This window comes from Zonotrichia albicollis, chromosome 1, assembly GCF_047830755.1.
Source record: "Zonotrichia albicollis isolate bZonAlb1 chromosome 1, bZonAlb1.hap1, whole genome shotgun sequence".
NCBI lineage: Eukaryota > Metazoa > Chordata > Aves > Passeriformes > Passerellidae > Zonotrichia > Zonotrichia albicollis.
This window is the reverse complement of record NC_133819.1, coordinates 25,931,564-25,954,116: the sequence shown is the minus strand read 5'-3', so window position 1 is coordinate 25,954,116 and position 22,553 is coordinate 25,931,564. Positions and strand designations below refer to the sequence as shown.

Here is a 22,553-nt window from a genome sequence, read left to right as displayed (position 1 = left end):
CCTCCTGCATTCTGTCAGTCCCCTTTAACAAGAACTATAGGCGACCTTTGAGCCAAACCAATATGTTAAATCCAATAAAGTTTTTCTATACAACAAAGATCTTAGTATATTTACTATTGATTTTCAGCCTTTTCTGAATGTTCACAAAACCAGAGAAGAATCATAATTTAATGTTAAAAACACCAAAGATGCAGACTAAGATGAAGAGACAATGCCCAGTAATACAGAAAAGCAGAATTGCAGTGACACTGCCAGTAATTACATAAATGATGAAATGAGGACAGAAGAAAACACAAAACTGACCTTAAAGAAAGAACTGGAATAATTTCACATCTAGCAGCTTAAGATAGACAATCTATGGAAAAAGAAAACAGAGCATCAGATCAATTCTCACTTCCATACTACCATCTGCTGTGATTCACCAATAAAGTAGCAATCAGAAAAAGAGCAAGATGTTTACAGCCCTGTGCAATCCTTCTTATCATGAAAACAACCAATTTAAGAGTCAAGAATATGTGTGTTGAAAATATTCTCTGTGACACCAAAAGAACAGTTTAAAAGCTTTTGGCCTAGTCTAAGTTACTACATGAAGAAGGAAAAAAAACCCATATAATTTTTTGCTCTGGCATTAACATTAGTCATGGTTCTTTAGTTCATATTTCTTGAAAGCAGAAGAACGGAAAGTACCACAAGAAACCCATTCTTTTTTAAAAAGGGATTTATGTATAATGAAACATTAACAAAGATTTTTTTCTGTATTACATAAAGTGTTTGTATTTCTTTCTAATGTTTTTATAAAATTTAAGGAAAGCAGAAATACAAGAGCTATACAACCCAAATTACTGTAATATAAAAACACTTGAAGAGGCTGAATTATAAAAATTCAGCCACAACCAAGTCAGACAATAAAAGCACAGGTGACAAAAACAAAGCCAGGAGTGAAATAAAAGCACTTAAACTGATGTAAACATTCAAAACCCTGAAGACAGGAAATGCAAAAAGAGAAAGCTAGGTGTTAGTGAAACACAATACTCGACAGGCTGAAGCCCACTGTTTTCCCTTCAAACAATTTTCTTTAGAATGTAAGCCTTCAACAGCTGCTAAGTGTGATACAGACACGCATTTGTAAGAACTTGTACATGTTTTCCTCGATGCTGACCCTTCAAACTCTTCAGCCCTAGAAATGCCACTGTGCAGCAGCCTGCTGCACCTCGCTCCAACAGCTCCAGTGATGAGATCTCTCCTTTCAAATCTCTGAAGATATGCTATGGACATGAGGATATTTTCTTGCAAATGAAATACTGAACAGGTGAATGTCACAGTGACACTGAGGGGATGGCAAGCAGCTAAATCTCATATAAGATTTAAGTCCAGAGCACTCCCTGATCACATGCTGGCTCTGCACAGCTTCTGGCAGCAGCTTGTTTCCTTGGCAAGCTGACACAAGCCACTGCCATATAACAACACTACCCCAGCCACCTAACCAAACCACTTGGAACTGGTTAGCAAGCTGAACTGGCCCGTGCCTGGTTACAAGAGGCAGTCAGCACACAGGCAGTTTTGTGACTGCTCTTTTAAGCCAGAGCAGAGTTAGATTTTCCCAAGTACTTCCTGAAACACCAGTCTTGGAAAAGAAAAGGAAATCACAGCCACAGAATGAGTGCACTTGGAAGGGACCTTCAGAGGCCACCTCGTCCAACTCCCTACTTAAGAAGATACATCTTAAAGCTGGTTGTTCAGGACCATATCCAGGTGGCTTTTGAGTACCTCCAAGGATGGAGACCCCACAACCTCTCTGGGCAACCTGTATCAGAGCTTGGTCACTCTCATGGTGACAGAAGTGTTCCCTGATGTTCCTGTTTCAGTTTGTACCTTTTGCCCCTGTTCCTTTCACTGGGCACAACTGAATAAAGCCTGACTGTCCTCTGTGCACCCTTCCTTGAGGTATTTATATTCATGAATAAGAGCCTTCTGAGCCTTCTCTTCTCTAGGGTAAACAGTAGCAGCTCTCTCAGTCTTTTGTCATATTTAAGATGGTCCAGTCTCAATCATGTGTGACCCTTCTCTGGCCTCTCATCACCAGTATGTGCACATGAGCCCTTGCACCCAGCACTCTGGTGCCTCACTGGTGCATAGCAGAGGGGAAGCAGCAGCTCCCTCCACCTGCTGGCAACACCACGTCAAATGCAGATTGGGATATGTGAGTCACCTTTGCCTCAAAAGCAATTGGGAGGAACCTGTCCATGCCAGGGATCAATTGGGAAAACACATGGAAAAAGACAAGATGCATGCAAGTGCCATGTCCAGATGCTATATCTGTCCTACATCCATCTGTCATTCTAAACTTGGGGATTGAGCATCAGCTCAATTTCAGTGATGAAATAAAATGAAATAGAATAGAATAGCTCAGTTGGAAAGAATCGACAGTGATCATCTGGTCCAACTGCCTGGCCACTTCAGGGAGGATGAAGAAAAAAAAAAAAAAAAAACAGCACATTGTTAAAGGCATTTTCCAAATGCCTCTTAAACGCTGACAGGCTTGGGGCATGAACCACCTCTCTAGAAAGCCAGTTTCAGTATGACTACCCTCTCAGAAGAGAAATGCTTCCTAATGATCAACCTAAACTTCTTCTGGTGCAGCTTTGAATCACTGCCACGTACCCTAGGATATCCACTGGATACCGGGGAGAAGAGATCAGCATCGCCTGTCTTTGTTTCCCCTCCTCAGGAAGCCGTGGAATGATGAGAATAATTCTCAGCCTCCTTTTCTCCAAACCAGGCAAACCCTTAGTCCTTAGCTGATTCTCACAGACCACTGCCTTCACCAGCTTTGATTCCTTCCCCTGCAGAGCCCAGAACTACACAATATTCCAGGTGAGGCCACACCAGCGCTGACTACGGCGGGACAGGCTCCTCTGTCTGCACCGTGCTTGATGCACCCCAGGCCGCCTCTTGCCCTCTTGGCTGCCAGGGCACGCTGCCAATCTACACCTGAGCGGAGCCGGTACCTGAAGGGAGAGGGAAAACGCCGGGAAGGGGAAGTACGGGGCGATTTCCAAGGATTCAATGACAGGACAGGGCTGCAAGCTGACGGCCGGCTCCCCCGGCCTCCCCGGGGCGCGGCCCCGCCGCCCTCCCCGCTGCGGCAGCACCGACAGCCGCCCCTCCATCACCCACCCTCCCGCGGCCGCCGCCGCCGCTCTCACCGGCCTCCGCCTCCGCTTCCGGGTCGCCTCGGGCGGAAGGGAAGTCCCGCCCCGGCCGCCGCGTTACCCGGGGCCGCGTCCCTCCCTCTGCAGAAGGCGGGAAGTGGCGCCGGCGATGGGCGACATCCACGAGGTGCCGCGGCCGCGCATCGCCACGGGGCAGCTGGCGCAGCACATCGGGCAGCCCGTCTGCTTCGTGGGGCGCGTCGAGAAGGTGCGCGGGGCGCCGGGCGGGCTCCGGGAGCGGGACGGGGCTGCCCCGGGGCTCTGCGGGGAGAGGCTGGCGCCGTCCCAGGGGCAGCCCGGCGGCTCCAGGCGGCCTGGGAGCGGGCGGGAGGCGGACGCGGCTCTGCGGGAAAGAAGCGGCTGAGGCGGCCGAGGCTGGGCGCTCCCGGCCGCCTCTGGAGCGCACAGGCCTTTTTTCTAGACTTAAATGTTCTTTTGTAGATTCATTCTAGCGGGAAGCTCGTCGTGCTTACGGATGGACTCGGAAAGCACACGACTGTGGAGCTGAGCGAGCCTGTAAGTTAAGGAGTGCTTTGGAAATACTTGATGCCGCCTCTTGTGGATTCCGGAGGTTTTGTCTCTTCTGAAACCCGTACATGCCTTCCATATTTTGAGTTTTTCCACCTGTATTTCATTGCCTCTCTTTCTTGCATCTTTCAGCTAACTTGTAGTCAGCCTTCTTACCCATGAGCTGCCTTACTCTTGATCAATTTTCAGCTGGTGCTGAGAGAACTCATTCTTTGTCAGACACATCCCTGTCTGGCTATTTCGTCTTACTCTATTAGTTGTTCACAGTGTAATACATTCCACTACGTTTATTAGCTTTATTTTAATTTCAGTCTTTCTTCTCATTTTCTTATAGCTTCTATAATCAAAAAGAACATGATGTTTTTATTAAAGAGCTTTTTTGACTTAACATTGTTTCATCCTCTTAGAACTCTTAGGTCATAGCGTTTCAGTAAATTCCATAGTTAGCTTGAATCATTCTTTCTTAAACAAAACCCCAAGCAATGAATGCAGTGGGTATAAGATATAATTTGAACTACTGAACAAAACTACTGCCTCTTTTGTTATCACCTACCACTGAAATAATAATAATTCGACATTCTCTTCTAAGTATGTTTTTTCCACCAAGAAATCTTGTAGTTAAAAAATTATTTTAATTGTGATGGCAAATGCTCTAGCTTGACTCAGTGCATGTGTATATTTACATCTTTTTCTCTGAATGAGTTGTTAAATACTGAGAAACTGCCATTTCCATGGGAAACAATTGTATATTGTACTCTCTCAGTCTTTCAAGACAAGAATCTGTCCCTATTGATGAAAAATGCAGTAACTGGCAGAGTTTTGTCTTATAAATGTAAAAATTGCTGACATCAAACTGCAACAAAATGTCTCTTACCTTTTTCTTGAGTTTATGAAAACATTTCCTGCCTTGGGTCGTTAAAAATTCAGATGTTAGCATCTGACCAATGATTCTATAATATTTTCTCTAACGGTGTAAGTGGTTGAACTCTGTAAATGCAAAGCTGTAGTGCTGGGCACTTCTGTTTGTGCCTCACTGCCTTGGGAGAAACTGGTGTGTGCAAAAAAACAAGGCCAGGTTCATCTCTCCAGTTCACCCAGTGTCAGTGGGGAAACTAACAGATTTGCTAATCGAAATGCTTGCTAACTTTTTTCCTTTCAATATATTTCACTCTTTGTGCATGTCTAGTTCCCTCTTTCAACAGAGGACCCCAAAATTATGGGGAGGGAATTATTCCAGAAGACTTACTAGAAAGTAAAAAATAAAACCTTTATATTGGAAGAGCATTACCAAAATGGTACTGCACTGTTAAAATTTGTATCTTAAAAAATAAAGAAAACATGCAAGCTGTATTATTTTGGCGTAATATATTACGCCATTTTTAGCCTTTTTTAGCCTTTTTTTCCTTTGTTCCACCAAAGGCTTATTAGTGACAATATCTTTGTATTCTGAACACTTACTGACACATTACTTAAGAAATTATTTCCAAATATGCCTTCTGAATGTGGAACACTGGAACTGCTCTCTGGAATGTGTGATACCTCCTTAACCCTTACAGAGTTCTATAATTGGCACAGGTTTGAAGGCAATTTGAATGCATTAAAATCAGAACTGTTCTCTCTCTGTGTCCTAGATTAGTCTCTGTTCAGTGATGAAATGACACAGTTTTTTATACTTATGAACCAGTATCTTTCTTCAGACACATCTTTATATTTTTTCTTGTTAGTATTGAATTGCTATTACAAAACCTGTAAATCTCTAAGTGGATCAAGGTTTTTGTGGTTTTTTTGGGGGGAGGGTGACCAGGCCATCCAGTAGTACTGTATTGTTTGACATGGAACAGAATCTGTCATGAGCAAACCATCAGCTGTGGAGAGTTCCTAGCTGTGCAGTAAAGACAGCAGCTATTTAGTGTTAATAATTTCATCTTTGGTGTGTTTTCTAGCTGGATGAGGAGATTTCAGGAGTTATTGAAGTGGTGGGAAGAGTAACAAATCAGGCAACCATCATGTGTGCATCGTATGTCCAGTTCAGAGAAGATAAAAGTCCATTTGGTAAGTAAGGCTATACGTTATGGCATATTCATTTGAGTTCTGAACTTGTCTTCAATAAATAAGAAGGGAAAGCCTAGTTACCTTTTTTTAACAGACAAGGTCTTTCTTCAAGCTGCCAGATAAAGTACAGGGTGTAGAAAAGTGTCATGAGAGAAGTTCTGTACCAAATACAGTGGTTTACAGTTAAACTGTAGGAAGTGACTGAATGCTGGAGCCAGTCTAGATCATTGCTGTGGCCTCACTGTTCTCCCACTCCTGACCACATGGTTCTCACCTTGCCCTACACCTTGTGTGGTTGTGCAGCTAGCAGGCCTAAAAGTAACCCTCCAGAAAACAAGCCAACAAGGAACCCTCCAGAAAACAAGCAATGAGTGTTCCTGCCATGGGAAAACGGGAGCTTGAGGGAGACTGGGGTCTCTCAGCAGTACTGCTTTAAAATAAGCAGTGCTTGAATGTTGTCAGTGACTTGTGGGGAATTGAACTTATGCATTATAACCATTTTCTTTGCCCTTTTTCAGATCTGGAACTCTACAATGAAGCACTAAAAATTATTCATGATTTCCCTGAATACTACCCATTTGGTACTGGGAGGAACACTTGATTTTTATTAACATATATTTAGAGCTTCAGAGGGGACTACAGTACTGTGGTTTCTTGCCTGACAGCATGGTAACAGTTGCATTTATTTTCAACAGATATACTGAAAAGACACTGTTACATGTGCTAAGTGTTGCCTATGAAGAGTATTTTCTTTGAAAATTTATTTATTCAGCAAAGAAAACAAACGTGAATGTCTCACTCACTGTATATATTTAACCCTTTTGCATCTATGAGGAGCATTCTCTTGCAAGATTAGACTTGTCAGAAACTGAAATTTTGTAAGCATCCTTTTCTAATTGGTAGAGGTTCTAGGATACATTACAGGAAACTTGTATGGAAAAATTTGATAAAGATTTTTGATTTAATTTGCTTTGATATAAATTTATTGTATGGAAGAGGTATTTTGCATCTTGGAAATGGTATCTTCACCAATAAAAGATTCACTGCATTTAGCCATTTGTGTCAGCATTAAATGTTAGAGTACTATTTTCAGTGATATGTGGCAACTCCTGTTCTATTTGATCTGACACAGCTGAATTTAACAAAGTGGAGTACAAGGTTCTTGTCTTTGTATGATGCTAACACTTGGGAGATGTTGAATTAGGATTGGGAATTTCAAGCACAGTTGAAGTCCCATCACAGCCTTCATTCTTGCCTGGAGTGACAGCAGCAGTACCAGGATTCAGCCAGTTTGTCATGGTGACTAACCATAGGAACTTCCAACAGTCCCCAATTTTGTTACTGTCCAGGCTATTTACAACACTTGGCAAAATTTCTGCATCACTTGAGGTAACACATTTAAAGCAAAATTGAACTTTGGAAATATTTTCTGGGAATTAATAAAGTATTTCAAAGTACTTTAAGTAAACTGTAGCCATATTCTTTGAACTTTTTTACAAACAGGTTTCAGGATTAGTAGTTAGATTTACTGCCTTAATAAGACTGATAGCTTTGTGATTATTTATAGACATCTCTTTTTCTAGTCAAGGAATATGTTTCAAAAACTGACACTCTGAACTCACTACAAACTGGAGGGATGAACAGATTAACAGAGGATCTATTTTTTTCTCCCTCCCCACCTAGAAGATGGATACTCTGTTACAGATACACTGTTACTCTGACTGGGAAGGAGGTCTTCTGAAGTAGGAATCAGTCTCCTACAGCAAACAACACAAGGTCCACGTGGCACAATGCCATGCCCTGTCTATCATCACTCTAAGTGTTCAGTAGAATCAAATGTCATTCTTAATAACTGCATGCATGTTTTCCTAGCATTTAAAACTATTTTGTTCTATTCTGCTTTAGAAAATTAGTAATTTGTGTACATATACTCTGTAAAATGTTATGTACAGTTACCCAGAGCACCCATGCCCAGGGGAGCAGCCTGCCACTAGATGGCTTTAGCACTTCAGAGACCAGCCTGGGTGTGAGGTCTGGTGAGGGAAAGTTTGAACACGCCAAGTGGGAAATGCTGGTTTCCCTTCATCAGTCAAGACTCTCCTTGTTGTCCTGCAGCAGTGAAAGGTGGCTGGGCAAACTGGACACAACTAAAGGTTTCCCTTACACACTTTTCATTGGTCTGCTTCTCTACACACCATCAGTCTGTGAGAATAAATGGCCTACCCTGGCTTCATGGCTGTACAAATGCAAGGAGCTGTAAAACATTCTTGGTACTAGACTAGTGCTCAGGTCATGTATGCATTTATCAGCATAATTTTCTACACTGCCATTATGAAAATTGCCAGCTGCTTTAAATACCAAGGGAAAGACACAACCATGCCAGCTAGGCCTGATGGTTAGCAGGGCACCACAGACAATAAAATGTGAGAAACTGCCAGCCCTCACAGATAACAAAAATGGGAACTAGGGGCTTCCTGGGACACTGACCAAAGGGGAGGCACCAGGGCAACTGGAATCAGAAACACCAGACAGGGATATCACCAATGCCAGTAATGGAAGGCATGAAGAGGAGCTGGTGGCTTCTTTGGGAGGACAAGAGGCTGGTGCATGGTGGGAACCTGGCAGAGGAGAAAGGGCATAGGAAGTGAATGCTGTAACTGGAGCAGACTTCTTGAAGTTCATGCTATTTGGAGGAGGACTACTGCCACTACATTCATTACTTATTTCTCTCAGACTTGGTACCTTTTTGCTGGGCTCTTGGCTGGCCCTGCTTGCCTGCTCTGCTGTCCTGGCTTGGGCATGGACACATTCACAGTTCATGTGGTGCTCATGAGCAAGCAGCCTGTGTGACAATAAAGTGCTTGTACTTAATCAAGGAAGGGCTGCAAGGTTAGAACATCTATCAAAATTACAACAATGGAATGTCATCAGCATGAGCCCCAGGATCACAACATTTTAGCATGCAAGGACACCTTCAGCAGAGTTGAGCTGAGATTTACCAGGCAACAGTAAACAAAAAAATAACTGCAGCTAAAAAAATGGGTGTAGCTATATTTTTGTTAGAAAACAAGAAATCACCCCAAAAGTGACAGATCTATTAATTTAAAAACAAGGAAAAAAGAATCTGGTAATTAAAAAACATAGAACTTTAGCTTTGTAAATTTTGCAAATCATGTAACTACTGACCTGAAAGGCTGATTATTAATTGCAACAACCAAAACCCATAGTACCAGAATATACACATTCATAATCCAAAACATTGCAAAGATATGAGGACTAGAGTGAGCATGTAATTTAACTTAGTGATAGAATTTGACAAACACAGTTATAATCGAGGTGAAAATGTTACAGATTAATTTTCTTTACATGAGAAAATGAGACACTCTATGTTGGTAGTTGCATTCACCTCAACATGGAAATTATCACAGAAATTTACTAAATGTTACTACACAAGAATAAAAAAAACTCTTGACACTTACCAATCCTCATTTACATAAACCAAAACCTTTATTGCCTGTATTTATATAAATAGGGTATCATACAGTAAGCCCCAGTTTACATTTATAAATGGAGAACATTTTGAAGAACTCTTCAACAGCAATGTGAAGTGTGCAAAAATACTGGAATGAGAAATAAATATTCTAAAAAGAAAAAAAAGGAACTGCTCTCCCATGCCTAGAAATACCAAGTACCTCTTAGATTTTTAACTTTAAAAATTGTCTTTGCCAATTTTAGATCAAAATAAATGCAGCCGATGTGTTACAACATTTATGCTAACTCAGAAAATATAACCCAAAGTCCTGAATGTAATCTTGTACGTCCACAGTACATGTACATCTTGTACATTTCCACATTTTATCTTCTTGAAACTACACTAGAGCACATAGAACTAGTGGTATATTACAATATATTCTCTTTGAAACACCAATTTTCACAGTCCTGGCAAATAGTACCAGTTTATTGCTAGCATTCCACTTCATATTTCATAGCAACAAGTGTTGAGTAACTCACATACTGTAAATAAACACACACCAAGTAAACTGATGTTATTATCACATACCTTAAAACAGGTTTGTTTTTTTCCCTAATTTGTGTGAATGTTGCCTACAAAGTCAAGGACAACAATACCAATTAGCTCCGAGCACAGTATTATCAAAATATCATTGATGTTCTCTCAAGTTAATAAATAATCTTAATTCCAGCTGGTAACACATCTAGAAGTACTCTGATCAATTACTCAAAACTGGGAGCAGATGGGTGTCCACTAGTGACCAGAAGCAGGATTTATACAGGTTGATTCCACACTTCCCAGTGTATTTCAGAAGTACAGGGAAATGCTGATTATCTCAAAGTCTTCAAATATCTTTGCAGTCAAAACTTGACGTAGTTTAAAACTTACATATTTACAAGTCTCCAGTCCTTGAGATTTCAGATTTTCACAGTACTAAATTAAAAATTTATCAGATACAACCTCCTATAGTTTACCTGCACTCTGCACTGAAACAGTCACATGACTTCACAGGGAACTCTTCTCTAAGATACAGTCATCACTAGGAGAGAAACCCCCCCAAATTCTTCAGCATTAAAATCTGCATCAGCTAGATATGTAGCCTAGTTAAGTAAGAACTTGAATTGTAAAGACATTGCTTTACTAGCAACAAAACCTGGGAACAGAAAGAAAAGAATTTTTCTTTAAAATAAAAATGTTTAGAAGGCAGTTAGCAGTGGCAGTTTAAATAAACTTACAAGGAAACAAACAAACATTTGCATGCAAGACAGTGATCAAAAAATGAACAGAGGAATCCATAGCATAACTTTGCCATCTTCTTTTCAAGTGTTTATTTTGAAGGTCTGCTTTCACAGCATATAAACTCAGCTTTGGGACCAATCAGCATTATCATGAAAACTTTTTAAATAAAGATCTTCTTTGCATTTTAGCAAATTCAAAGAGTCCACAATTCCAGGAGTGCTTTTCTTCAGTCCTCTGAATAAGGGCCATGCACTGTACCTATAGGCTCACTTCAGGAATACCTGTTTCTACCAAGCAGTCATACACACATCATTTTACTACTTTGATAGCAATTTATTTTTTCACAGTAAGTCACAAATTACCTTGTCTAAAATATCTGCTTGGACTATGATGGACATCCATCAGAGAGCCACACATTTTCTAACAGTATTTATGCCTGGACAGTCTCTGCTGGAACGAGATTCCCTGTTGTATCCAGCTGCATACACTTACAAGAGCAGGCAGAAACTGGGCACTCAGTATGGTCCCTAAATAGCAACAGTCAAAAAAAGAAAAAACAGCTAAAATAATTTTGCAATTATACATCTAACTATGTGCAGAAGTATAGCATCTCAGAAAAACTCAGTATCACAGTTCAGTTCTGTTATTTAAACTTTATAATGATAGATACAGGGAAGGAGACATGTTCTACTCAGTGCAGAACACACATGTGAAATAACAAAATTTTAACACCGACTTACCTGAACCAGCTCAGCATATGTCCAGCATGTCCACCATGCCTACAGTTGTGACACCAAGTAAACCAGTTGTTGAACTGGGCTAACTTCTTGTCTTTGCTAAGATCCACTTTTTCATCTGACTTGGATCCTCCTGTCGAGAGGCAAACCCACCCCCACAAATATGGCTGTAAATCATTACACTTCATTTACATTTCAGTCCCAGAAACATCATTAAAATTATTTTGAAATAAGGAAGATAATGTGAAAAACCATTGTGATTTTAAAATAGAAGTAAGTAAAAAATATTAAGAACTGGAGGAGTGCCACAAAAGAATTAGACTGCTAAACTGTTGCTTATCTTATCTTTTAGATATGCTAAACTAGCCTATTAAACAAGTTTTACAGACAGAATCTCGTTCAATGGTGATTTATGTCTTATTGATTGATTTATAATCCATTTAATTATCCATGGCCTGTTCTGCTGCACATGAAATCTTCTGCTTTAGAAAAAAAATCAACAAAATCTAAATTATGAGTTGGAAAAAGTTCAGTATAGAAGTCATAACAAAGATCAGTGAAAGAATGAGAAAGGTAAATAAAAACAACAACTGTACAGCTGCTCATGGCTCTGTAATAAGATTGACTTAAAAATATGGTCAAAATCCTTTTAATTTAGACATTATATAATGCTGAGCCAAAGGCATTTACAAGCAAACAATTCCAGTCATAATACCTCTTAGTTCTGACAGCATGACCCATGCTTTCTTTCATACTTAATAACAGAAAGTACACCACAACTCTCTTCCAGCTAAAAATTAATTACTTTACATTCAATGATTTGTGTTGCATGCCTGCAATTGATCTCAAGAAAACACACTCCCCATTTCTTTCAGTGGTAAAGCTCACAATACTGATCCTCACAATACTTGGATCTTTACATCTGTCTAACCATGGAATTTGACTGACAATTTCATGGAAACTGTGAGAATCAAGTAACTATGCATACTGTATGACCATTAAGAATTGAAACAAAGGTTTCATCCCAAAATCAGATGGGATGTAAACAAGTTCTCAATTATGGTTCTTCTCCCTTCAAAATGATGAGTATGAATATTTACAGTATAAGCACAAATAGAAAAAAGAAGTGCAACAGAAGATCTTTCAATAGGAACTGCTAATGTGGCCTCCAACTAGTGCTGCAGCTGAATAACTAAAACCCTCTGTGTCATACCTGGACAGCTGGAAACTGGTGTTCCCATATTTATCAGGCAAAGTGCACAGCGGGGAAGGGGCTTACGGCAACCAGGACAGCTCGTAACTTTGGACTTGGTGGGGGAACCGCTGACTCCATACTGGCTAAAACCGCGCCCCTGGTGAGGAATAGCTGAGCAGCTGTAAGAGATTGATTTCCCACAGAAATTGCAACTCACAAACACCTAAAAAGAATAGATGCCCATTAATTTTTTGGTTTGGTTCCACTTTTGCTACACCTGTGAGTGAATCATCCAAGGTAATTAACATTTATTTACCAGATGTTCTAGAGAGTGCTCTGGAAAGCCAAGCCTACTTATGAGGGAGTTCTTAACATCTTGGCTTATAGATGAGGCACACAGCCCTGAGAAGTAGGCCTTAATGATGCTCACTAACTTCAAAAGCACATAAAAACATGCACAATTGCTAAAACTTTAAAAGATATTATTTAAGGTATTATAATAAAAGCTGTATCTTCAGTAATGGAAGAAATTAGGTTTATTCTACTTCTTACTATATAAAGTTTGGTCTCTCCCTCCTTTTAGTCACGTGACTCACACTACAATCCCCAACATAAAGATTATCCTAATATTATTTATCTACATCCCTTGTGTCACAGGTTATGACTTGATACCAAGGAGCACATATTTCAAATTATTTAGGGCTATTTATCTTAAGCAACATAAGGAAGGAGCAGTAAACTCAACTCCCTCCCACTTGGAACAACTCTGCTTCAACAGCTCTGACTGATAAATGAATTCAAAACCAGCTTTCCTCAGAAACTCTCAGGCCCTAAAGCTCACAATGAACACACTTAGCAGACATGAGAGGGTAAAAGGTGCCATGGTGAGATCATGCTGGCTGAAACTGCCAGCAGATGTTAAGAAGACAGCACTTGGGCAGGGCGTTAGTTTTTTGGTCAGTGTACGTTCAGAACTGATAATGAAAGTTGCTGCTGTTCACTTCAGTTTCAGGTTCAAGGGCTTCAAAACAGCTTTAAAGTTTTTTTCAATTAAAACAAAAGCAATTTGAACTAGTTCCAATTCAGCTGGGTGATAGATCTCTGAGTTCATTTTTCAGCATGTGAGAAAAAAAATCTGAGTTTCCAGTTTCCCCAGAAGGTAAGTGTTGATAGGTTACAGTTTCTGAAAGACCTGTTATTTGAAAAAAGTGACACCTCCTTTTTTTTAGGGCAGGCTAAGCTGAAGTCTTTCTTTTGCACATAAATCCTCACAAAAACCAAGATATGAGTAGCAAGGGTTTTTTTACACAAGTACCATGCCACGTTCCTTTATGGACTGGTCATATTTCATATAGGATTTATATTTACCTGGGCTAAAGGCTTTGAGCTGGGATCCAGCTTACTCCTATGAATATCAAATTCTGCACGTTTATGCCAAAACCTCCAGGCATCTAAAAGATTCCTGTAGTTCTCAATCCAGTACTGAACCCTTTCATCCTTAAGTACATCTGATGGAGAACCCTAAAGTAGGCAGGAAAAAATGTCAGAGACACATTAAAGGCACACAATATGCATTAGTCACTTTTTCAAAAGCCTTTACAAAGTGTACTACAAGATATAAGAAATAATACAGTGTTATTTATCCCGAAAAATATGAATTTTCTGTGAAATTGTAATGTGAGTGTGATAAATGTTTTCTTCAGTTTCTCCCTGGTTGAAAATACTTGTGTTGTCACGTCCTCCTAAGAACTCCTGTCTGTGAGATGAAGGATTTGAAAGTTCTGCCATGTTTCACAATTTGTCATGATTGCATACGCAGTTAAATACACCACTGGCAATAGCTGCTACTGTGTAAGGGCCAAGGTAAATCCATTATTTAAAAAAAAAAACCTCAAAGCCTACAAGAAAACAAAAAACCTCATTTTTGTTCCCTATCAAAATCCTGAAAGCAAAAAAAAAAAAATTCCTGAAAATGTCAGGAAACACATCAGCAATAAGCAGATAAATGGGTATTCCCAGTTCAGCTGTGAAAAGGATTACGATTTTCTTTTGCCTCTTTCCCCTACTACCTCCTCAAGCTACCTCAACCAGAGAGTGTGAAGACACATACTTACCAGTTAGCACTGAGTTTTTCAGATGACTCCACAAAAATAACCAAACAACCAATTGTCCCAATTTAATACAGAAAATACTTTTTAGTTCACAAGATAAAGAAACTGTGTTTAGTTTTCCTCCATAAAATTTATTTTGGAATGAAACACTAACCTGCAGCATGCAATAGCTTGCCGTCTGGACATCTCCAGTTCTATCAACATAACTTTCCATCAAGTCAACTCCATCTTTTGTCAGCCCTGTTAACAGTATTCCCTCCAAATTCCCAGCCTCTTTCATTTCATTTGTCAGCTTTTCAATAAACCTGTTGAGCTATAAAAAAATATATATGAAGAAATATATAAATACATGTAAAAACAGCATCTGCAGCTAACAGAATGCATTGCTTGCTGGATGTTAGGCAGAAGAAGTTAAATTACTATATCATATGAAACTGTAGGAAATCAAGTGTTTATAAACTAACTTTAGGCTTCCTGATAGAAAATGCAAGGAGAGAGGTTATGTATTCTTAGATTACTTTGGTGAATTTAAAATAGAACATTTCTGCTGCAAAACCAAACCCTAATTTGAGAGAACATTAACACCTGGAAATAAATACTGAAGACATAGAAATACTCTCCAGAAAAACAGGTGTACAGTTAATGCAACTGCATCTGAACTACCGTGTAATGAACACTCACAAAACCTCCAAAACCACAAAACCAATAAAGCCCCCAAATCAACCAACCAAAAACAGAATCTAAAATTAACCTGGAAGTACAAACTAAAAACCAGATGACACCATACCTTATCTACTACTGTGATAAGAAAAAAAAAAAAAATCATGACTCATTATTTCCACTGTTCACCCCTCTACCCCAGAGTTTCTTCTGCCACTGAATAAAGCCCAGTTTAAAAGTTTGTTTAAATGTGCAACCACAAACTTACCTGAGCATCGTTGAGGAACTTGCAAGCAAATGCCACTCTGTCTCGTACAGCGACGTTATTCTCATACTTCAGAGAGAAAAATGGGAATTACTGACATCAGATACACGTTTCCATTTTTCCAACACATTGTAAAAATCAGAACAGTTGCACTATTGTCTAACTAATACAATGCAATTGCCTGTGTACAAAGAAAATGTGGCATGTGGAGAAGGCTAACTCTAAATATCAGCTAACTTGTTTGTACTCAGATACAGGTATCAGAGGGAGACTGCGGGTATGGGAACAATCTACCCGGAAAGTCTGGTACAACACATCCTACATGGTTTATGGAACTCTACAAAAACAAACTCTGCAAGTCCTGTAGAGGACTTAGTGCTTCCAGCATGTATAGCCAGGTGTCCCACCAAGTCACAGGCAATAGAAAAACAAACCAAGTTCCACTTACTGTATTTACATAATAACCAGCCTAACCACTCATTCCTTCCTTAAATTGCAAACAAAAGTTAGCAAAGCAAACAAAACACCCTAAGCAAACAAAAACTAAACACCCAGAATTAATTTCCCAGAAGTATATTAACACTTGAGGTACAGCAGTGTATCAGTATTTCTGCTTTTTATTCATTTTACTAGATGTGACACTGCAGAAAAAAAAAATACTTCTCTGTATCAATTCTCACACTTAACTATGCCCATATTTTTCCCTCTGATATTCTCAGATTAGAAATTGTGACTAACACTGCCAAAACAACATGTGCTTGGCAAAATCTTTCATGCAGACATCAACAGGTCTCACTGAAGGAAAACTAAAATTAAACCCAAACAAACAATACCTTATCACATATGAGCTGCCAGTTCATAATAAAAAAATCTATAAAAGTACTACCCAAAATCCAGAGAACAACAATACTGTCTCTCAAAGACAGACAGAAAGAAAGAAAAAAAAAATAAATTCAAGTTTCTCTCCTCTGGGATTCTAGCCATTTTTATTTTTCATTACCCTAAGAGCAACAAATTATGACAACTTCACTTTCAACAATGTGGGTTTCACTTTGGGTCAATTTCACTGCTGCACCACAACAGTTCTCTCCTAGGCTAAATAATTCCTACTGAATCAGGTATTTCTACTGATCTCTCACCAGGAATAAAGTACATTAACTCCTCCAAAGGCTCAAAGTATCTCATGTTTAGTTTGCCCTTTAAATGGCATGTCTGTAGCATTTTCAGAAGCCCTGGAAATACTCTATTTACTCCTTCAACAAAGTGAAATTATCTTAACAAGTAAGCAAGGGAAAATAAAATACACTTCATTGCAAATGTAGCTTGATGAAAATTCTGCAAAACTCCACTGCATTTAGTCTGCTTTTTGCATTTCCATTATTAATCTCTCTTCTGTTGCTTCCCACTGCTTACATTACTTTGATAATATATTTCTAGAGGTTTAATAACTCCACGCTAAAAATAAAAGTCCTCTAAAAATGTGTAACTATAATCTATATTTTGGCCATTCATGCATGACTTCTTCACTAACATGAGATATCTCTTCTGCAGACAGATATGCTATTTGCCGCACCAGGATAAAAGAATAGGTTTAAATTTGATTAATTCTTGGAATATATAGGACTCCCCCTACATAAGTGCATTTATCTATAGGCTCCTATTGCAGAAAGAAATTTTAGCCTAACACAGAAATTTACTCACCAAAACACCATCATATGAACCAGACTCACTCGTCAGGAAAGCAAACATAGCACACAAGTAGGGATTGTTCAACTGCAGTCTCAGAGTACTGCACATTTCTCTCCAAAGTGAGTTCTTCTCATCTGTGTAGCCTGACAGAGCCATTGCTACAACATTAAGGTTCAGATCACCTGATTAATGAAAAGTGAAAGAATCCAGTTAAGGCTGTAAATGAAACATCCATTTGAAACACAATGTTTTGTCAGCATGCAACATAAAATGCAGTAGAATTAACACGACCTAAATTAATGTGCATACACTACCACGTATAGTAGCTTCTGCTTTAAATGCCTTTGGTAAGTTAGCATCTACATGCATGACAGCCTCTTTAAACATCACATTACTTGTGGTATTTTGAAATAGCTATAACAAAAGATTGTCATTATCATAATTCATATCCATAAGAAGTGAAAAGACAGGATTGTATATATCCAGCCATTGTTTAACAGACCTAGCTGGAGGATGACAATTGTATACAAAGGTTTCAAGCCAAGAAGTTTCCTAAAACCACGAAAACTATTAAATCTAAATATTCATTCTGTCAGAAAGTCCAGTTTTATTCTTGAATTTGAAAACAGTACATCTCCAATCTGAACCCTCCCTGTGGAAAGCACAGACAGACACTCTTTCTCCCAGCAGTTCTACTGAAGCAAAAAGAATCCCACTAGTTCTAAACATAAGCCTTTCTGGGGCTTTTATGAGGAAGGAAATTCTGAAACATATGATCTATTTTAAATAGACAGTATGGCATATGGTAGTCTGAGGAGTGAAATACCAGGATTTGTCAAGCTCCAATACCAACCAGTGTTTTAAGTAACAATTTTACGACATAAAAGGCATCTCTTCCATACTATCTTCCATAATTATGCTAACAGAAAAAAATCTACTAATGTGATATAGTGCCAAAATAAAAAGCTAAACACAATACACACCTTTTCCTGAGGAAGCCCCTTTATTCAGAATTTGTATTGCTCGCCGTATATCCAAGTTGAAAAGTGCTACAGCAGCAGCTCGCTCCCAGTCTCCCTCCTGTTCCAATGAATTTAGGAAAGGTTCCACATCTAAGTCTGTTCCCTTCTTTATCCACCCACAGAGCTGCAAAGCCAAAGATCTCTCCTCACTCAGATACTGAATAATATCTGCCTGTCTATCAGATCCACTCCTGCTGTGCCTGAGGTTCTCCGTTGTTCCTAGAAATGGGAAGTAAGTTAAATTATGCTTAAATGACAGTTTCAATTGGAGTCACAACACAGGGCTTTGACTTCAATCATAAAGCAGGGTACAAAAGCTGAGTATTGCATTTCAGTACTTTAACATTGCTTACAACTCCATGCAAGGAGCAGCATGCACAAAATTATTTTGATCTAAAAATTATGCACCTAAGCTTGACATGTATTTCTCAGTCTTTTTTCTTTCTTCTACACTTGTTACATTTGACAGGAGTTCTCAGTATGTTCAAATTGAAAACACATAATACATTGTCAAGCACCTGCTCTACCAGTTCTCAGCCAGCATCAGTGTGTCAGAAGCTTTCCCAAAATGAAGACTCATTTTCTGCTCCAAGAAGCATAGTTATTAATAAGTTATTAAGAAGTATTCAAATAATAAATTATACTAAGAAAGATTTCAGCCAGCATGAGAGGCAGAATGTGATGACCGAGGGTTGATCACCACTTCAGAACAGGTCAGCCTATTTAAACATAGTCATACAAATGTACTTAATATAACAGCAGTGACAACAGCAAAGTCACCTTTCTAGAACCACACCCTGATGTGGAGCTTTGAAAAATACAATATTCTGCAGGGAATATAATATTATGCAAAAAAGTATAATATGCAGGGAGCAAGAATTCTTAGCGCCATAATCAAAACTCACATGTTTGAAACAGTTCAAAGATTTACTTCTGAGGATACTATGCTTCTACAATTACTGACTTTCCAAGAACACTGAAAACTCTGGAAATTACTGTTAACTTACATTATTAAAACACAAACAGAAAGACTATGTTTTTATATTTTTGAATAGTCTCTTTGAACAATTGCCAAAGACAAACTCATGAGTGTATCATTCTGCAAACATACTACAACAATACTTATAGCAAAGTTAGAACATTCTTACCCAAAGATGACTTCACAATTGATTTAATGCCAGTGTAAACTAAGGGACCTTTGTTTCCTGTAAGTTTTTGATCCATATCTTCAGTATACTGCTTCATAAGTATTTTCATATATAGGAAGCTTAATTTTTCACAAAAAATGTTATTAAAAATTTTAAGTCACATCCTGTTAACATATTCAAAGCATTTACAGGACATTGCATTGTATTTAAAGATTTTAATGCATTTTATGTAAGTGATTTATATCTAAAGGTATATTACTTCCTTAGGAAAAAAACTACAATAAAATAAAGGATATAATGCAGAGTGTACCAAAGGGACTTCAGCTGAGGATCTTCATTTCCAGCTAGGAGGTGATTTCTCCAAACTTGTTCAGTATCAAGACCATACCGTGAGAGAGCTCTGAGGCGCATTTTGGTTGCAATGTCTTTTTCCAAGGAGCTAGCCTTTCCCTCTTCTGTACACTCATACAAATGTCGTCCACAGGCCCACATTAAGGATGTCACTGGGCTCCATGCAAGAGAAATTCTTTCAAAAACAGTGAAGTCAGACATAGTCCTGTTGGGAGTCACTACCACCATTCGGTTCTGGCTTGTGGGATGCCAGGCAAATGAAGCAATGTAATTTTCACATGGCTGGACACTTCTCTCAATTATTGTTGGCTCAGTTTCATCTCCAATAGGGGTGGGAGTATGCTGCATGTCATACAGTCTAATGATGTTACTATCCCTTGTTAAAGTAGCTAACAGTCCAGTCCTTGTTGGACACCATGCAACTTTTGTTAAGGGTTTTGGTTGCTCTGTCAGGGTCAAAACAGGCTTTTCAAACTTTCTTAAATCCCATATGGCAACCTGACCTTCATAGAAGGAAGCAACACGATCGTGGAAATAGGGATCAACAGTCACTCCTTGGACAGCCTTGGTGTTTACAAATATTTTTTGGCTTGTGTTCCTAAGATCAAAGATAGCCAGATTTCGATGCATTCCAGCTAAGAGCAGTTTCTGATCCCGTGGAAGCCAACAGAGAGAGAGACAAGCATCATTCTGCCCTAATTCATACAGTGGTTTTGTAACTACCAGGCCTGCCTCTGCATCTCCTGCTGAAAGCCTCACTTTCTCTGTAGCAACTGCAGTCTCTGGGGCATATTTGCTGCTGATGTCCCAGATCAGCACAGAAAAGTCAGCCCGATGTTTATCCAGCCCAGCAGCAAGCCAGTTGCTGTCCAGGGGGTTCCAGGCCAGGGTATTGCACTGCCGAGCGTGCTTGGGAACAAACTCCTTGCCTATCAAATCTTTGGATTTGGAGTTGTGATCTTGCCCCAGGCTGGTAAGCACCACTCGGCCATTGGCCTGTCCAACAGCAAGGAGACACTCAGGATCATACTTGGGATACCAAGCCACACATTTCATGTAGGGAGTGTCCGAGTTTATGGACAGCAGCGTGGCCGTAGTCTCCTCCGACAGCCGCAGGGACCCTGCCTTGAGCTCCGAGCTCACAGCAGAGTCAATGTGATACAGGCTCAGCTCTGAATCGCACACAACAAATCTGTCAACGTGGTGTGGGGCCCACAGGATATCAGGTTTGGAGCCACTCATGGCTAGGGTAAGCTGACACACAATTTAAGGTCTGCTAAGAAGGTTCAGGTGACATCCATGCATACGGAAACTGTTGAGAAAATAATTTGTAAGAACGTTATCAAAACCCAAGTCCTTTATCGGAAATCATCATTAAACAAACAAAACCAAATTATTTTCAGTCCAAGAATTTATCTCACAACACATTTCAGGCCAAATCATTAAGCATTCTCCTCACAACACCTGTTGTTTTTGCTGGTATGTACGCACCGAGGCAGAACCAACACGGCCCCCTACAGACTGATGACAACGGGATTTGCTGTGTTTACAAACTCCTCACCAGCATTAAGCAAGAAGACATTACCGGAGATGCACTGTGCCAAGACACGTGGGTGTGCCGCTGGGAAAGAACCACGCCCTCAAACATTTAGAAGAGAATGTCCCTGGCTAATTAAAAAGCACTAAGTGACAAAAATTAGAGGCTGGCAGTTTTATCTAAAGTCCATAGGCTAGAAAGGCTTCCTGCCTTGGAAGATTTCAACAGAAACTCAAATTGTCATCTTATTGTACAGTTCCCAATCCCACCACCTGCCCCAATGCTACCCTGTCCCCGTTCGCATCTGATCCACCAACATTCAAAAAGGCACATTACTGTCAAAATACTTGCAGCAGCTACCAGCACCACACGTGCCTACCTACAAACAGACCCCACATATCCTACACACCTCTGCTACTACTGTGGAACAGACAGGCAAGATCGGGAAGTATGAAAAATCAGCATTATTTACTCGCTTGGGCCGGCCCTGTGTGCCTGCAGGTCACCCCCGCCCCCGCCCGCCGCCCGTTCCCGGCAGGAGACGCGGAGCGCGGAGGCGGCCGCAAGGGCGGACCGGAGCCGGGAGACCGCCACCCTGCCACCCACCGTCCGTCCGTCCGTCCGTCCGTCCGTTCCCGGGCGCTTCCAGCGCTCACCCAGCCCGCGGAGGCTCCAGCCCGGCCGCCGCCAGCGGCCCCGCCGCCCGCCACGGGAACGGGAAGCGCACCAGGGCTTCCGGCCGCGGCCGCGGCGCTTCCGGCGCGCCGGGGAAGCGGAAGCACCGCTCGGGCTCGCGCTTCCGGCCGCGGTCCGTGCTCCCTCCGCGGCCCTGAGCGGAGTGGACGGGCCGGGTTCGCCTCGGGGCTCGGGGCTTGGGGCTCGGCGAGAGCCCCGGGCTGGAGAGAGCCGGGAGCCCTCGAGACTCATTCCTGGCAATGGCCTCCAGCGTGGCCCTGCTGGAGCAGGGGGGTTAGACCAGTGCGCCCACTGCGGCCCCTTCCAGCCTGAAGCTTTCTGTGCCCACAACGCGCAGCTCAGTCTGATGTCTTTTGAGATTACCCACAACCAGAGACTAGACAAAATTACGAGAATAAAAAGCGGTTGTATTTATTAAAGAGTCTCCAGGTACTTTAAAGGCACACGAAGATCACCAAGGGGCTGCACCCAAAAATGGACCGCAGGTCACAGGTTTTCATACTTTCATAAGTTTGATCCCTTTGCATATTGGGGGTTAATCTCCCAGTTACAGTTTCAGGTAATGAAGTCATTACCCAAGTTTGGTCCCCACCCCCTTCA

The 22,553-nt window shown here is 40.5% G+C and overlaps 3 protein-coding genes across 8 annotated transcripts in view; 1 reads left to right on the top strand and 2 right to left on the bottom strand.

Moving 5' to 3' along the window:
* The window catches only part of UMAD1 (UBAP1-MVB12-associated (UMA) domain containing 1), an 84,697-nt gene extending 81,352 nt beyond the window's left edge, over nt 1-3,345 (bottom strand). The window contains exons 1-2 of one of the 5 annotated variants that reach the window (XM_014274560.3): nt 3,207-3,309; nt 304-355 (exon numbers count right to left, since the gene is read on the bottom strand). The gene's annotated coding sequence lies outside the window, so the exon portion shown is untranslated. Of the gene's footprint in view, nt 1-303; nt 356-2,661; nt 2,957-3,177 lie in introns of those variants that run through there. The other 4 variants (XM_074536474.1, XM_074536484.1, XM_005480806.4 and 1 more) reach the window with 4 other exon arrangements.
* RPA3 (replication protein A3) lies at nt 3,232-9,936 on the top strand. The gene is made up of 4 exons (XM_005480807.3): nt 3,232-3,420; nt 3,654-3,728; nt 5,684-5,792; nt 6,311-9,936. Exons 1-4 carry the CDS (start codon nt 3,322-3,324, stop codon nt 6,391-6,393), a joined length of 366 nt encoding a protein of 121 aa, XP_005480864.1. The 5' UTR covers nt 3,232-3,321; the 3' UTR covers nt 6,394-9,936.
* MIOS (meiosis regulator for oocyte development) lies at nt 9,275-22,039 on the bottom strand. Of its 2 annotated transcripts, none has more exons than XM_074536439.1 (11): nt 21,914-22,039; nt 19,666-21,032; nt 19,370-19,468; nt 18,183-18,440; nt 17,212-17,381; nt 15,514-15,579; nt 14,740-14,898; nt 13,843-13,995; nt 12,493-12,697; nt 11,283-11,412; nt 9,275-11,069 (listed from the first exon to the last, which is right to left on the bottom strand). In XM_074536439.1, the coding sequence occupies exons 2-11, from the start codon at nt 20,960-20,962 to the stop codon at nt 10,973-10,975; spliced, it is 2,634 nt and encodes an 877-aa protein (XP_074392540.1). In that variant the 5' UTR covers nt 20,963-21,032; nt 21,914-22,039; the 3' UTR covers nt 9,275-10,972. The 2 variants fall into 2 exon arrangements, with proteins under 2 accessions (XP_074392540.1, XP_074392533.1); XM_074536432.1 differs by having other exon boundaries at nt 21,864-22,012.
* Between the last annotated feature and the right edge of the window lie 514 nt (nt 22,040-22,553).

Coding starts and splice junctions, on each gene's coding strand:
- RPA3 (XM_005480807.3), top strand. CDS start 3,322: ATGGGCGACATCCACGAGGTGCCGCGGCCGCGCATCGCCACGGGGCAG. Junction 3,421..3,653: donor TCGTGGGGCGCGTCGAGAAG/GTGCGCGGGGCG, acceptor GTTCTTTTGTAG/ATTCATTCTAGCGGGAAGCT. Junction 3,729..5,683: donor CTGTGGAGCTGAGCGAGCCT/GTAAGTTAAGGA, acceptor TGTGTTTTCTAG/CTGGATGAGGAGATTTCAGG.
- MIOS (XM_074536439.1), bottom strand. CDS start 20,962: ATGAGTGGCTCCAAACCTGATATCCTGTGGGCCCCACACCACGTTGAC. Junction 18,441..19,369: donor AATTGTGAAGTCATCTTTGG/GTAAGAATGTTC, acceptor TCCCATTTCTAG/GAACAACGGAGAACCTCAGG. Junction 15,580..17,211: donor GTTCATATGATGGTGTTTTG/GTGAGTAAATTT, acceptor TTCTCTCTGAAG/TATGAGAATAACGTCGCTGT.